Genomic DNA, 17981 nt, shown 5'->3' on the forward strand with positions numbered 1-17981 from the left:
ATGATTTGGTATAAAACTTACCTTTCAAGAGCAAGAAAACCAGTTATCCAAGGGGAATAGGAAAATATATTTTACTTTAGGATCAAAGCAATTTGAAATATACACGTACTGGTTTCCTAGGCAAGGAGGGGCAGAGGGTAGGGGAATGCGTCTTTAAACATCCAATCCAATAATTATCTTTATTTTTTTATATTAAATATAACTTATTGTCAAATTGGGTTCCATACTCCAATAGTTATCTTAAAAAAAAATGTAACCTTTCTTGGCAGGTTTAGATCCAGATAAGCATCTTGGAAAAACCCTGGATCAAATGGAACCTTATCTCTTAGAGGTAAGAATTTATACTATTTCTCAAAATATAGGCCTCTAAAGGAAGAAAAAGTGAGGCCGTCATATGATGATTACAAAATTAATTTTATTTTGGAAAAACTCAGATAACATTCATGATATAATTTTGTGAAAAAATTAAACTTCTAATGGATATAAAAATGTCTAAAATTAATTATGAAAATCATTACCAGCTTTTGGGTCTGAATAAAACAGTAAGTTATACCAAAAGGGAACTGTCCTGTCAGAAGGTTTCTTTTATTAAAATGGACATTGTATGCTATATAAAAAGTACTATATTCCTAAAGTAGCTGATGGTCTCTGTGATCATATGCTTTTCAATCAGAAATGTGAGTAGGAACTTCCTTCAGATATTATCTAATCTAACCTCTTCTCTTTTACCAATTAGGAAATTAACCTGCAGAGTAGCAAAAAAATTATTTTAAGGTTTCAAGTAACAAGTGTTAAACCCATATCGTTGTCAAATCCTAAATGTGTTCTAAACATTAAAGAAAGATTTAGTTATTTTGATTCTTTTCTATTAACTGTGTATTATATTTTATGAGAGTTTGGGAGCAAATGTTATTAGTATGGCAATGATAACTAAAAGATATAATTGTAAGAATATTTTATGTCACAATTATGATGGAAAAAAAGAAAATTACCCTACTTCTATGAAAGAATGGAACTCCTCTAATAAGTTAGCATTTTATCCTCCACTGCTCTTAATTTATCAACATTATTTCTAGACATTGTTAATACTATTGCCATGATATGTTAGCAGTTACCTTCTTTACTAACTTTGTGGATTTCATATTTTCTTTCAGTTATTTGCATTTATTTTATGGTTTACCAATATGTACCAAATGCTTAGAAATCTCTGAAACATTAATTCCTTTTTTCATCAAGCGTTAGTAAGCATCTAATATGTGCGAGGCAAATAGTAAATAAAGATCAAAATAAAAATGAAGTTAGCATATATTTGCCACAAATTACATTTGATTTCTAGATTATTTGTTGTCACTTAAGTTGAGCTAAATGAACATGGTTGCTTTTTATACTGCTCTGATGGGACTCTTCTCACGGCGGCTACAGCTTCTCACAACCTGATACCTATGTTCACATCTATTCCCTACCATCAGACTAAATGTTGCCTCTGAAAAAAGCAATGTAGATAAATAATGAAATTAAGTTTATGGGGGCGAAAGAAAGAGAACTTCAGAAATGAGAGACTGGGGCTTTGGCAAAAAAGCTTTTTGCAAGCTGCTCCATAAATCTAAAGTTACAAGTTCAGGTTTCAAGCATGTAGAGTCTTTGTAGCACAGGCAACTAAGGCTTTGGGATTGCAGACCTTGCAAACACTCATCCCCTCCTGTATCTTCCTCCTCTTTCTCTTTATTGTGTCCTTCACATCATAGTAACACATACCACCGTCTCTCCCATGCCAGATTCCACCCCTCCTCCACTCTGTTTATTGCTTTAGCTGCTTCTCTTTTTTGCTTCCAAACCAGAAATTTCAGAAGTGTTCTTTATATTCGTGGTCAGTGCTTCTTCCTGTCCCAGACGCCTCACATACCTGGAGTCTGGCTTCTCTCAACACCTCCAAATGGATACAGCTCTGACCAAGATCGCCCACAATCTCTGTTTTACCAAACCCAACCAATGCTTCTTAGCCCTTATGTGACAGCTATAAACACTTCTTAAAATGCCCCCATCAGCGTCCGTGATGCCACATTCTCCTAGTTTTTCTCCTTTTGTTCTGGTTACTCTTAGTCTCTTTTGTCAGTTCCTGGTCTAGACTCCATTTTTACTCTATCACCTTTTTCTGGGTTTAATCAGTCACTCACATGGCTTTAATAACTAGCTATATTCTGATGATTCCCAAATCTTGCTTGGCCAAATTTCTCTGCAAAGCTCTGGTGCCCGGAGGCACTGCAAATTAAATCTCCACAAACTTGATGGCGGCCTTTATAGCTATACCTCACTTTTTGCCATTCATTTTGTCTTCACCTTAGTTCAGTGCCTGTCACACGTCAGGCCTACAGTATTATTGACAACCCCAAATTTGCCTCTACCTTCCGTTTCATTTCCCAAAGAATGCATTTTGCTCACTGCCTGAAGATAACTGTTCTAATATATTCTACTGTAATTGTGTTACTCACTTCAAAACTTTAAGTCCCCATTGCTCACTGGCTAAAATCCAAGTTCTTTAGACTCCCCTTTCCGTTACTTACTCTTGCCAACCCGTTAGCATGATCTTGTCTGTTCCATCTCCGGAATATCTTCTACACCCAAGCACTTCTCACCGTCTCTGTTGCTACCACCATAATCCTCTCTTGTCCGGAGTACTTCATCAACCCTTAAGTGGTCTACTTACTTCCACCACTGCCCTGCTACAATCCATTATTCATACAGATGCCAAAGTAATTTTTAAAAGTGTAAATCAAATCATTTCAGTGCTTTGTTTAATTTAAACAGTTTCTCATTGCAATTAGAATAACATCAAATTCCTATGAGACCACAGCCGACAAAACCATGTATGATCTGCATCCACTCAATCTTCTTGGGTTCGTTTTCTGCCAGTCTCCATCTCACTCACTGGGCCAGAGCCACAGATGCCTCCTCATTACTTAAACACACTTGTTTGCCCTTTTTCTTAGAACTCTGCTCTGCCCGAAATGTTTTTTACCTCAGACCTTCACATGGCGACTGCTTTCTCATAATTTAAGCGACAGCTCAAATGCTGCCTCCTCAGAAAAGCTTTCCCAGACTACCCCAGTTTACATAGATCTCTACAAATTACCATGTTTATCTGTTTACCTGTGTATTATCTGTTGTGCCCTCACCCATCCCACTAGAACGTAAGTTCCAGTAATCTTACCAAGGTTTTTGGCAAAGATACTAGTTCTTTAGTTCTTTCCTGCAGTTGTGTGTTCATCTGTCTGTGCGTCCATTCATTGCTCTCATCCTTAAGTTACTTAGCATTTATTGAGGACCTGCTATGTGGCAGATGCTGTGGTGAGCACTAAGTATACACGATGAATTAAACAAAAAAATTCTTGTTCTTACGGAGTGGACAGTCTGCCACCGTTACTTTCAGACCTGAGAGTGAAGTTTACTGGGGACCTTGTTAAAATGTATGTACTCGTTTCCCACCATAAGAAATCTGAGTTCAGAAGGACCAGGAATCTGATCTTTAAACAAGCACTAAGTACTTCTAACACAGTGATCATATATATCATCTTGTAGTTCTTCAATACCAACAACACACTTCAAGCCGTATATTTCTAGATTTCTCTGAAAGAGTGTAAGCCTTCTTGAAACTTGTCATCCATTGGCTTCTACTACTTAAGTCTTGAAGGCTTTCTGAATATTTTCTTAGCTTGCTTTTGAGGCTTACCATGTATGTCCCACCCCTTATAAGTGGTGGTCCCACCCATAGCCTTCCTCCTGTGGTGATACTAAATATCCCCCATGACTTCAGCTACCAATTTTATTCTTATGACAATTAAGACTGTTCCTCCGCCATCTTTTTATGCTCCAGACATCTGTATTCAGCTGGACACCTTTCTCTCTTATATGACTCAAGCACTTCAATCTCAATTGTGCAGAACTAAACATTTCTTTGGTGACATATCCATGCCATTTTTATGTGTCCTGACCATGAAAGGTTCTGTCTTCTACCCAGTTGTCCAAGACCAAGAAACAGTGAATCATAATAAATGATTTCATAGGCTCCATTATTCATAAATAAGGCCCTGACTTCTTTTAATTCTACCTTCTATCTTATTATCTGCCCCTTTTAATCCTTGTTGTCAGTGCATTGGGGTTATTGCATTCTTCTAGCTCAAGTCTCTCCTCCTCACCTTACCCCTTGTCAATCCATCGTCCACAGGACTGTCATCATCACACATGTGAAGTGTAAATCTGATCATATTACACTTTGCTTGTAAACTTTTGCATTGTTCCCCATTGCCTCAAAGTAAAATTTAACTCCTAGACACAGCCCAATGTGTCCTTGGGGAAACTGAGGCTTGTAAAAATGGGCAGTCTTCTACATCCACCCTATCTATCCTTTATGAGTTTGCTGCTAGTGATGGTTTCCCTAGAGTGAGTACTCCCTTGTTCCTCCATCTTCTACTCCCCCTCTCTGCATGCTTTCTCTCTCCTTTTTTTTCAAACTTTATTTTGAGAGAAAGAGAGTGTACATGTGCACACGAGCAGAGGAGGGGCAGAGAGAAAGGGAGAGAGACAAATAAGAGAGAGAATTCCAAGCAGGTCCCACTCTGCTAGCATGGAGCCCTACACAGTGCTCCACATGGAGCTTGAACCCATGAACCATAAGATCATGACCTGAGCCGAAACCAAGAGTAGGACAGATGGTCAACTGACTCAGCCACCCAGGTGCCCCGTATTCCTTCACTCAAGTAAATCCAAACTGTCCTTAAAGTCTAAACTTCACAGTCATGCTTAAATAAGCCTCCTGTGAGCTGCCATTTTCTTCTTTGACTCCCAGTATGTAGACTTCTCATGCTATATATTTTTTCTATTGTTTATTATAACATTAAACCATGTAATGTATAAAAACTAAATTCAAACACTATCAAAAATGAAAACTCTTATGATTCCAAGTCCCCAGGTTTTCTACCCCTTCCCACAGCAACCAGTCTTCTCTGTTCTAATGTATCTCTTCAAAAACTTTTTTTGCATATGTAAATACATATGCAAGTGTTTATTCAGTTTTACCTAAATTGGAGCATGCTGTGCACATTTTTCTCCATCTTCCATTTTAACACATAAAGATACATGTCATTTGTTTCCACAACATGATTATGTGGATAACTATTGAGCCCATTGTTTATTGATGAACTTTATTCCTTACTGATTTCTTTCATGCTTTCATGTCTTTTGCTACTTCAAATAATGCCGGAATGAACATTACTGTACATATATTTTGTGGCATGAATAAGTTTATCTGTAGGATAAAGTCCTGGAATGGAAATACTGTGTCAGAATGTATATATGATTTTAAGTGTAATAGACATTGAAGACATCCATTTTCAGCTGTGGTGGAATAACTTATATCAGACCGACTCTCCCAGTTAAAAAAATTAGAATAGTTATATGAAATTAAAACAGAAATAATGTTGGAAGGCATTAGAGAATTACAAAAAAAATGAGAAAATTTGACGGGATTCCAGTGAGAACAGAGCCTCTATTCCCTTCAAGATATTTTCTAATTCAAAAAATGGTACAGGGATAGGAAGAAGTTATGGAGAAAACTCTAGCTGAGTAGGGCTTTCATGGCACTGGAGAGACCCAAATTGGAATTCACTGCAAACCAAAGTGGAGTGGACCTGGTTAACCCTCCAGGTATTCAGTCGGTCTCCTGAATGGGTTATAGCTTAGGGGTAAAGGCAAACCAGAAATAGAGCAGCCCTTGCAAATACATATATCCCACTTTTGATCATACCAATCCTAGACTGAATTAACCTGTGCTACTACTCATATTGCTTGTTTCCTCTTAAGAAAGATAACATGATTCACAGCTTCAGACTGTCTCTAAAATATTTCACATACAGTTTTCAGCAGGCAATCAGAAATTACCAAGCATATCAGGAGATCTGATGAGAGAATTGAAACCAGAGAAACTGAGAAAAAAACACACCCTAGAAACAGTCTCAGAGGAGTCATATGATCACATTCCCAGATCTAGACTTTAAAATGACTGTGGCATTGGGTGAGAAGGTGAACTATTTTAAGGGAAATTTGGAATCTATACAGAAGAATCAAATAGAATTCTGGAACTTAAAAATACAATATCTGAAATTAAGGATACAACTGTGTAGATAATTAAAGACCTGGAAGATAGGGTGGTATAAAACATCCAGGCTGAAGCACAAAGAAAAACAGGATGGAAAGTAAAGAGAAGAATATAAAAGATATAAAGGAGAGAAGTTTGTCATACCCGTAACTGGAGTTGCAGGAGTGAAGGAGAGAGAAAAAGGAACAGAAGCAATGTTTGAAGGGATTTTACTATAGGATTTACCTGTCATTATTTTTGCTGATTTTGACAAGGAGCTTTTCAAAATGGTAAAAATTGCTCAAAAGAGAAGGATTGAATATTAATGGTTAATTGCACATTTTCGGCAGGAATTATTTTTTCCTGATGGTTACAGAAAATTATGCAAAATAATCTAGTGTGTCTTTTTCTCTGGCTTCTGCATAGTCTAATCTGTGTGTACATGAGCTTTCCATGAAGTAAGTGCTAACTAAATTTTTACACCAATTTGTTATCAATTTATTTCTCACCTCATGCACAACAGTTATCTGACACAACCCAGATCTTAACCCAGATTTTTGGTTTTCTTATTTTTCCTTTCATTTTTACTTATGCTCATAAAAGAGACCTCAATCTGATGTACCCAGAGCACAATGATTCTAATATTAAAGCAGAATGAGTCGTTTGTCAAACTCCATCTTCTTTCTGCATTTGTAGGGTATGACTTTTTTTTTTAATTTTTTAAAGACACGTTTTCTAGGATTCTGTCTTCTCTGTCATTGCCTAAGACAAATCAAATTTTAAGGAATGTCTGTATGTCTCTATCTTTATGAATAATGTGATTAACCTCATTAAGTGAGATAAAAATCAACTACGTATTCATTTTTCAACTTGTTGGCACAACTCTCCCAAATACTCAATATATTCAAAAAGAGAAAAAAAAATGTTTGACCTTGTAGGAATGGGAGAAAAAGGGATTAAATAGAGGAACCCACTTTGTTCACCTGCCTCAGATCTCCTGAAACATCTTTTATGTACCTTTTGTGTAACGTGGGTGGACATGACTTATAAAATGTAATAAGTTAATTGAGCTAATATGTTAATCCTTTAATATATTATTGTATCCAAGAGTTAATATTTTTTAGTTAAGGGAGTTTTTGTATATTATAATGATTTCCCTTGAAGAAATTACTATTTAATCGTGAGAATTACAGACAGGTTGGTGGCAGAGGTGGCGGAGAAAAGATGATACCTTTGGGCAAGGGTCCTTTTCATAGTTCATTCAGATTGCCTGGGGAAGAGGCAGTGTCAGACAGCAGTCAGCAAGCTAACTCTGTACCCAGGAGCTCAGCTGTGAATCCTGACTCTACTGCTTACTTCAAACATTCATCTAGTTAGTTTCCCACGTATAAAATGGAAGTAATAGCAATAGAATGATATATAAGGTCCTTAGCTCAGTATCTGGCACATTCTAAATGCTCAATAAATGTTAGCAATGTTTACTATTATGAGTAAAATTTGTTATTACTGAAGAATAATCCTGAAATTTTTCTGCTTTACAATAAAAAACCCCAGAAAACTGAGTAGACACAATAGTTGGAGTAACATTTAAAACTCTCAAGAGATTGTTAACTGACATATATCAACATGTAGATAACAATCCTAACAGAAAACTGGCAAAGGCTGTGGAGAAACGCTGTACAGAAAAGAATATCTCAAAACCAAGTACAGATATGAAGAGATGATCAAACAGATTTAGCAATCAGAGAAGTACAAACTAAAGCAATAATAAGATGTTACCTTGTACCAATTTGATAAAAATAAGAAAACTGGATAATGCCAGTTGTTGACAGGTGAGGTTTTTATAGAACCTTAGGAATATAGGTTGGTACTACCATTCTGGAAGGCAGTATTGCAATTCCTACATTAAATATCCCCATCCTATCAGTCCACAAGGGGACGTTAGTGAAAATAGTTTTTGCAGGTTTATTTTTGATGGTGTTGGGGTTCTTGGAAGCAGTATGAATGTCCATTGCCAGTTAGTTAAAATTAACCAGTTACTTAAAATGTGTTGAGTGCACATTATGAAATACAGGTCTGCAGTTAGAAAAATATCTTCAATGTGCATATAGCAACAAAGTGTTGAATGCATAAAAGTGACATGGAAATCAATTAAAAATACAGGCACACAAAATAATAATACATTTGCAAGGACATAGACAAAAGATACCCATTAAATATTTCTAAATGTTTGCCTCTGATAAGGAAAAATCTTGAATAAATTATACAAATAAATGGCAATTAAAAAAAAAAAACAATGTAAGGTACTTGCATATTGCTGAAAATTTGAGTATAATAACGTACAGAGAAGTAAATAAAAAGCATAGTTTCTCCACCCTGTGATGCACACTGCTAACATTGTTGGTGCCTTCTGAAACTGTTTTTTTTTTCCTGAGAGTTCACTTTTTTTACAAGTTCACATAATTAAATAGTTGTGCATGTTTTATTTACATAATTAGGTTCAACGGTACATATAGTTTGTCTTGGTTTTTTTTCCTAGCATTATGTCATATTTATTTTCCCACATAAATATATCTAATTTGAAAATACATTAATTAATGACTGTGTGGATTCCATCATATTTGTATCCTACATACAAATGTATTATGACAAATTTAATGAGTTATCTCTTGTTGGAAATGTTTGTTATTTCTAAATTATTATAAATAATTTTACTTATTTTAAAATTATTATAAATAATATTATGATTATTATCTTTCCTACTGAATCTTCATGTACCTTTCTGATTATTATTTTCTTTAGATAAATTCCTAGGAATGTAATTTCTAGATCAAAAAATACAACTTTAAGGATTGTACATTTGTAACTCTAAATTAACTATAGAACAATTTTAGCTTGCTTCTTAAACTTCTGCAGGTTCCTAAAATTATCATCTGATAAGTGAACAAATGGATTCTAAAATTATTTTCTCCTTCGTGGGTTTTTTCCCCCAGGACTATTTTCTCATTGTTCAAAAAAGTAGATGAATTTTAATATAAAAGTTGCATCAAATTTTAAAGGTTTAGAACTATTCCTTAAATGTTAAAGAGGAGTCTTATTTTTGTGATGTTTTACAGTGTTTGTCAAATGAGTCTTCAACTTTTGGTTCGGAAACAACCTTCTGAGTCTTTCCCTTCTCCCATTTCAACATCTTACTTTCATCCTCTGTAGTTGATTATTTTGATATTTACCTCCACATCTCTAAATTACATGTTTGTATTACTACTTCATGACTCTCTTCAATTTTAGCATTATTTATTCACTTATCACTCCAGAATATGCAGAGTTAGCTGTCTCCCTTTACCTCCACCGCATATGTGAACTTTTTCCCTCTACCATCTTCCCATATGGTTATTTTGCAAGTCTAGTTGACATTATGATAACTGTGAAAACCCAATACACAGCTGAATTAGGTAATAAACTCTGGTCATAAACCTTTCCTGTACAACTTTTTATTTTTTCCCTTGAAATAATAATTGTCTTGTTCTTTGATTTATTTCGTATTGTGCTCACCACTAATTCAATGCTGTACTCATTACTGGTTTATCAATCTCTTATCTAGATGTTCAGGGGTATTGAGTATTTTGTCAGTTTTCTCCCCAGAAGAAGTTTTCTCCAACGCCTTCTGACATGTAGCCTGGACCAGTTTCCTCCTATGCCTGTTGTAAGGCTGTCATCCTAGCATCTCCCCATAGTCCTGGAGATCCCTTGATCCTCCCTCTGTCTTGGAGCCCTTGTTTCCTGGACACAACATTTTCCTTTTTCTTTGTTTATTCTCACTTTTGTGAAGCATATTCTCTAGAAGATTTTTAGGAAAGGGTCCACAGGAGGTAAAACATTTGAGACACTGTGTATTTCTATAAATGTCTTCATTCTTTCCTCACTTTGGATTGGTTCTTTAGTCACAGAATTCTATTTTCAGAATATTTTTCCTTCTGGATCTTATTTCCTTGCATCTCAGTACTGTTGAGAGCCCAAAATCATTCTGATCCCTAACTATATGTGATCTTATTCATTTCTCTCTCCATCTCCTCTCCAAGAGTATATATTTCTTTTGTTCCTAGAATTATAAAATTTATTTGCTATGTCTTGAGTGAGTGTGTTTTTATCCGTTGTGCTAGGATAGGTAGAATTTTTAGTTTGAAAATTTCAGTTTGGGGAAATTTCCTTGAAGTATTTCACTGATGTTTATCTTCTTTCTGTTTTTGCCTCTTGGAATTCCTATTATTTAGATGTTACTTAAATTTCTAACTTTTCTTTCCTTATTTTATCTGATTCATTTTTGCCATTTCTAGAATTTTCAATTTTATCTTCAAACCTTTGAAACTGTGCCCCATAGGGTCAATGAGGTTGAAACTAGCCGAAAGTTTAAAGCTTGTTTTTCAGAGAACTATTCCCCCCCCATCAGATACTGTGTCTTTTTAGACACCCCCCCCCCCCCCAACAAATCCACTAGCTATGTCTGCAGAAGCCTGGACTCAAGGTCAATTGCTATGGTTCCAGCCTAGGTATAAGATATCTCCTAGAGATAAGGAGTCCCGGACCTCATCTAGTTTCTACCTGCCCTCAGAGCATGCCTGTAGCTCCTTCTCCTTGCCCTCAGGTAATCTCCTGACTCAGGGTCTGAATTGTGCCTCATTGTGGTGTCAGTCTCCACTCCCCAGTGAACATGGGATGTATGTTACATACATGTTACATGCATGTTTGCTCAGTGTACAGACTCCATCTTCCCTCATTAATACTCATAACTTTTCCCTTCCCTTTTCCTCAATATGTATGTAATCTCAACCCCTATGATTATAAAAAACATATTCTCTCCCTTTGGAGGGAGGCAGATTTGAGGCTTGCCCTCCAGTCTCGTCTCCACGTTTGGCTGCTTCTCAAACCCTTTCCTTGAAGCATACCTGACTTCTGTCTCAGTGATTGGCTTTGCTGCACATCAGGCAGATGGACTTGGATTTGGTTACAATTTCAACTGAGTTTTTCATGGCCTATTTTTAATTTCTAAAAGCTCATTTTTTGTTCTCTGAATTCTCTTTTTTAAAATTATAGCACTCTATCCTTATTAAAGTGTATCCTATTTTTATTGTTGTTCTCTCTTTTTTTGTTTCTCATTTTTCTTCCTTTGGTTTTCTTTTCCCGTATATAGTCTGTTTTCTCCATTGTTTCCGTTGGTCTCTAACTTTAATTTTAGAGATGTTTCTGCTAACCTTGGTGTTCTCCTCATATTTAAGAGTAAGGGCCTAAATTTTTTATTGTAAGCACTAAATGTGTGAATAGGGCTTTATGATCTCGAACTTTACTATAGGAAGGTATGGCTAAGTCATTTAATCTAAGCCATCTAGATTCCAAAGAAAAGGATTCTCCAATCTCCTTTCTTGAAGTAAAGACATGCTGCAATTTGTTTTGTTTTGTTTTATTTTGTTTTGGTTTGATTTGTTTTGTTTTGTTTTCCTGGGAGTTAGGCAGGAATAAATGACTAGCAGTCTCAGAATCTTATGTGCATACATTAACTGATTCCATTTTATTATAGTTCCTCTTCCCTCAGCTGTGTCTCATTTCTCCTACGCCAGTTCCTCTGTTTTCATCACCGTATGCAGAGAATAAACTTCCAGGGTTCTGCCAGGGTGGAGGAAAGACAGTTGCCAGGCTACAGGGAAGGAATTTAGGGATCTGACTGCTTGTTAAACAGACTGCCAATCAATCTTTATTTTGGGGCACTTTTCATTTCTCCTTCACTTCTCGAGGTACCTGGTGCTGCCAACTCCTTACTCTGTTTTAGGGGAAAGAGCTGTTCTACTATGTAAATTGGGTTGGTCCTCTACACTCTCCACTGTTGACCTAGGACTCGGTGTTCTTCGTTCTGCTAAATTGTTTGATTTTGTCACTTCCTCTCTTCTGTTCCCCATCTTTGTCAGTTTATTCCTTGTTAAGAAATACATTCTAGGAAGATTTTAGAAAGGAGTGAGAGTAGATATCGGGATTCAATCTGCCATCTTTACCAGCAACAATTAGTCTTTAATCAAGAAATTTCTTAAGATCATCTAAATAAAAGTTGTCTGCTAGATGGGAGCGTGGAACCATACCAGGTGAAAAAGTGTGAGTTCATAGGTTTGGTTGCTTCTTCCAGGACTGTTCACATAGAATTGGGAAATCTGAATTCTTGCCTTGAGTCAAAGGTAAGCAGATAAGTGTAATGCACCAGGATAAGTGTAATGCAAGTTTCAAGCTTAAAACTGTGTTCCAAGCTCTGTTCTATAGGAGTTAACTTATCTTCCTTCTGGGTTTGACAAAAGTACAGTCTGCAATCCAAGCTACCTATCACTTTTTCAAAAAGAAAAAGAGGGGCACCTGGGTGGCTCAGGCAGTTAAGCATCTGACTTCGGCTCAGGTCATGATCTCACAGTTCATGAGTTTAAGCCCTATGTCAGGCTCTATGCTGACAGCTCAGAGCCTGGAGCCTGCTTCAGATTCTGTGTCTCCCTCTCTCTCTTCCCCTCCCCTGCTCATGCTCTGTTTCTCTCTCTCAAAAATAAATAATAAAACATTAAAAAGAAAAGAAAAGAAAAGAAAAAGAAAAAGAATTTCACCAAAGTTGATTTAAGAGAGACAGAATTTTAAGCCTTGTTCCCTGCAGTGCCAACTTTATGGAAAAGAACACCTTTGACTGACCTTGAAAGTAAAAGGTAGGCAGAATATCTTTGACAAGAGATTTTGAATTTTGAACATAATTGAGTTGGAAGGATATGTGAAACTTTATGGTCAAGATGTCCACTATGATCAATAAAAACTACAAGATGTGTTAAAATTTACTCTAAGAAAGTAAAAAATATTTGCCAGAGAATTTCAAAGAAAAAAATTAAATGTTGAAAGTATTGTGAGTAACTTCAGAGATAAACTGACAGTCGTACTGGCCTTACAAGAGGGACAGTATTTTTGACTGGCTGGATTATTTAGAGTATATTTTGAGCAGTAGGAGAGGAAGTTGAAAAAGGAGGTTGAAACCAGACAGAAAGAGATTTTGAATCCTGAAATGAGTATTTAATTATCTAAACAATGAGAAATAACTGAAAGTTTTAGGGGAAGGCAGTAAAGTCCTTAAAAGTGTACTTTAAGGAATTTGACCAGGCAGTAGTGTCCATTGATTGTTGTATTTAAAGAGAAGAGGTGCAGGCCATCTTCCATAGTTAGTGGCTGTTTCAATATATGACTTTGAACTTATTCCTCACATTTCTCTGAATGTGTTTCATAGGTGAACTCTTAATTGCCAGTGTCATGTTGTACTAATAGAATTGAATAGTAAGTATTTGTAAGGACTTTTTATACAACCAGTCTATGCTAATCGCTTTAAAGGGTACAAAATAAGTAAATGATTTGGTATTTTTCATGACATAGAGAGTCTAACAAGTCTAGAGACCTGGATAAGATGAAGCCAGATAAATTGGTATTTACTATAAATGTAATTGGAAGCTAAAAAATGGAAGATGGTTGCATGACCTGGAGTAGCTGAAAATGATATCATTCAAGTATTAGCACTTAAACTGGTTTGAAGGATGGATATATATTACACGGATGGTGGCAATGAATTGAGACAATATGAATGAAGATTTCTTGGCAAAAAGCCATGCAGGAACAATGAGGAACTTGGTTTAAATGGAACTAAGAGCTGATGTTGGTAGATTCATAAGAAACAGATGAGGTGGGAATTTATGACCTCATCAAAAAGAGCCTGGAGAGATGGGCCAGGCAATTTGGGGTAAGAACTAACAAGATGTAGAAGGTTTATCAGCAGGGATTTATATTATTAAAAGATATCATAGGAAATTTAGTTTGGCAACAGTAGTTATGGATTTGGGATTAGAGGAAATTAGAAATAAAAAAAGAGTCTAAGACGCTGTTATAGGTAACAGTGTGAAGGGTTGGAGTATGATGCCTGCTGACAGTAAGGATGAAGAGAGAGGACAAAATTGAAAGAAAGATTCTGATGGAAGAAATGGAAAAGAAATTGGCATCAAACTGACAGAAGACAAAAGGAAAGAATTAAAGAGTAGTCCACACATAATGACTGTGGAGACTGGAAGCATGTATTTCTGCAGAGGAGAACAGGGTTAAGAAAGAACATGATGGGGCGCCTGGGCGGCTCAGTCGGTTAAGCGGCCGACTTCGGCTCAGGTCATGATCTCACGGCCTGTGAGTTCAAGCCCCGCGTCGGGCTCTATGCTGACAGCTCAGAGCCTGGAGCCTGTTTCAGATTCTGTGTCTCCCTCTCTCTGACCCTCCCCTGTTCATGCTTTGTCTCTCTCTGTCTCAAAAATAAATAAAAAACGTTAAAAAAAAAATTAAAAAAAAAAAAAGAAAGAACATGATAAGCTTGGTCTTAAACACACTGAGCTTCTAATTATAACATATAAACCAAAGGCATATTTTTTAAACTATGAGATTGGAGCCCAATTGAGATGTTCAGGCAAAACTCTAAAGTTCATTTATCAGCATATTTTAGAGTCAATATACAGCTTCAAGTTCTGGTTTTATTTAGTTCTAAGTTCCATAACCTTTGCAAATCAAGTCAGTTCTCCCCACTAGAAAAGGGAAAAAATAAATTTTTTTAGCCATTTTATGGAGTATATATTATATGCTGGACAGAACATTAGGCTTTCCTTTCATTTGGTTTTATTTCTGAAAACAGCTCTTCTATGAGATAGGTACCGTCGTCATCTCCACTTTACAGATCAGCCATCTGAGGCTCAGAGAGCTGGCATGACCTAAGATTGCACAGCTAGAAAGTGACTGAGCCAGGGTTGAAACCAAGGATTGTGTCTCCAGCACTACTGCTTTTAACCAGTTGTGCAACACTGCTCTCACTGCGCGTGACTACAAATATATGCCTTACTTACTTTTGTAGCAAAGCTGTGTATTTATTAAATGCTTACTAAGTGCCATACTCTGTGCTAACCGCTTTTTATGCATTATTTTATTTGATCAACTAATCTATGAGATTGTGACCATTGATATTTACATTTACAGATGAGGGATCATTCAGAGGGTGAGTAATTTTTCCCATAGTCACACAGCTGGAGAAAGCAGATGTTGAATATGTGCTTAAATCTGTCTGTCTGATTCCAGAATCCATGCTCCTTTTTATTCTTAAAAGTCATTCTGAGGATTAAATAATTATATCATTTTCTTAACTTTAAGGCATAAAACAAATGGTCTTTAATGAATGGTGATAGTGTTGGTTTTAGCAGCAGCAGAATAACATAAAGGTGATGGTCGAAGCCTTGGAGTATATGGGCTATCCAAGGGAATAAATTGAGAAGAATATATTACAGAGAATCATGAGGGATATTTATAATTTAGGAGGAGCAGGAAGGAGTCAGAGAAGCTTAACAATAGCTTAAGAAACATGGTAACATGAGACCTGAGGAAGATGATTACAAAGATATGTGACATCATAGTATCATGCCACATAAAATTTGGAAAGGATAAGGTCACTGGAGTCTCCCAGCAAATGCTTCTCCTGCTGAGATACCAATAAACACAACCACCATCCACCAGTTTCCCAGTGAAGAAAACTGGCAATTTTCCTTAATTCTTTTTAACTTTCCTCACTCCTCCATTCAATTATGGAGCCTCCTAATGTATGGAGCCTTCACGTATGCAGCCTCCTAACAATATCTGTCAAAATACCTTGCCTCTCCCTTCTGTCCTCACTGCCATTTCCTCAGTTCAGGAAATCTTCACCCCCTGGCTAGATTCCTCCAGCAACTTCTCAGTTCTTTGTGCTTTCTGACTTACTTGCCTCAACCATTCCCCATTGTGTGACCAGAATATTTCTAAAAGATAAATGTGATGAGTTCAGTTATCTGCTTAAAACCTACCATAGGTTCTCACTGAACTTTGGATAATGACTTAGCATGACTTACAAAACCCCATAAGATGTGTCTTCTTTCTAGTCAGCCTCATCTCAGCATTATTCATCTAGTTATGATCCAGCTATGCCATACTTACTTCAGTTTCTAGGACCCATCATGTGCTCTGGTACTTAATATATGCTGTTCCCTTTGGAACAACCTTTCCTTCTCTCTCTCCCTCCACCTCTGCCTCTCTCCGTTTAGCCTTTCCTGGTTAACTCATCCTTCAGATTTTACCTTAAGTTTTATTTTGAGAAGGTTTTGGGTTCCTTCTGGTTAGGTATTGTGCTTTATACTCCCACAGCATCTCCTGCATCCACAAAAGCAACCACTGCCTTTTATTGTGATTGCTTGTTTAACTTTCTGTCTGTATTTCCAGATACAAAGCTGTTCTATGCAGGATTTATATGTCTGCTCCCATCATTATCCGCAGCACCTAAAACGATGCCAAACCTATAGTAGATACTCAATAAATAATTCTTGAGTAAGTTCTATGTTTTAGCGGTTTTTATAAACCTCATGGTTTTCTGTAGGTGGTGAGAGGATGAAATGTGATTTGATTTCACTTTTTTTTTCTTTCCAATTTTAAGATGACCAACAGATAAATGAAGCTGGTTTAAAAGAAGAAAAATCTTGATTTAATAAGAAATTCTCACAATTGTATTTATTATAATCTTTTAAAGGAATAAAAATTAAACAGGGAAGCCAGATGCCCTTAACTTTTTCAGTTCAATAATCAGTAGCATTCAAATGGAATTGTTATGACTATGAATATTCATCTATATATAAATACACTAGAAAAAAATAGAATCATGTAAGTAATTTCCTTTTTATTTACTAGGAATTCACTTCTTAAATGTTCAGACTCTGAGGCATTTTTATAATCCATGAAATGACCCAAGTCAGCCACATCTGTCAGATTGCTTTTTAAAAAACTTATCTTAACAACAGTTAGATGGAAACCCAATGTTCACTTTCCCTAAGAGTTTTATCTAAAAGAGAACATAGGGGTGCCTGGGTGGCCCAGTTGGTTAAGCATCCGACTTGATTTTGGCTCAAGTCATGATCTCACAGTTCGTGAGTTCAAGCCCCGTATTGGTCTCCGCTCTGTCAGGGCAGAGCCTGCATAGGATTCTCTGTCTCCTCCTCTCTGCCCCTCCCCGACTCTCTCTCTTGCTCAGATAAATAAATAAATAAATAAGTACATAAACTTAAAAAAAAATAGAACATAGCACAATTTAGATATACATGAATCAATGAGTATGCTTTTGTGCGATGAAAATTATATTGTGTAATAAGTAAAGAAATGATCTTGTTTTATTAAAAATAATTCAACTCATTAGAAAACAGCAACATTTCTTTTCAACTGGTTAAGATCCTTTAGAACTTTTAATTTATCTATTGTATTAGCTTTATATCTTTGTATTCATACAAAGGTTGGGACCAAATGGTAGAAGTCCGGCAAAATAGCACATGTGTTAATCTTACCCAATAACCAGCTGGTCTAAATCTTTTTCTACATAACATTCCCCAAATGGTTGAAAAGAGTGGGGGAAATGTCACATCACTGATTCAGTGGCTAATGAGATAAGGAAAACATTGACTATCATGTTTGAATTTTATTTACTGTTTCAGATTTCTAAAACTAGAGGATAAAAATCCTGTTTCTAAGGGTAGAGAAAAAGAAGTTAGTAACTTTCTCTGCCCTTTTACTTGGTAATTCTGATTAGGGGTGGCTTTGTTTTAATTCAAATTAGACCTATCAGTCCATGTCTTTTGAGCTCTTGTCTGGGAGCATGCATGGGTATCTGGGCCATAAGGAGGGCACCCAATTGGGTCACTAAGTACTACGTGCTATACAGTGGGAAGGAGCTAGGAGAGAGTCTAAGGAATTTAGAAAC

The 17981-nt window shown here is 36.3% G+C and overlaps 1 protein-coding gene across 6 annotated transcripts in view; it reads left to right on the plus strand.

Annotated features, from left to right (window-relative positions):
* Positions 1-17981, plus strand: part of DPH6 (diphthamine biosynthesis 6) — a 439826-nt gene that overhangs the window by 140224 nt on the left and 281621 nt on the right. For all 6 annotated transcript variants that reach the window (XR_008417119.1, XR_008417120.1, XR_008417121.1 and 3 more), the window contains exon 6: positions 270-331. Coding sequence is in view for 1 of the 6 variants with exons in the window: in XM_019442636.2 (XP_019298181.1) it covers positions 270-331 (62 nt within the window). In the remaining 5 variants the exon portion in view is untranslated. The remainder of the gene's footprint in view (positions 1-269; positions 332-17981) is intronic.

This window comes from Panthera pardus, unplaced genomic scaffold (assembly GCF_024362965.1).
Source record: "Panthera pardus isolate Hobbes unplaced genomic scaffold, ASM2436296v1 HiC_scaffold_24, whole genome shotgun sequence".
In the NCBI taxonomy this organism is placed as follows: Eukaryota; Metazoa; Chordata; class Mammalia; order Carnivora; family Felidae; genus Panthera; species Panthera pardus.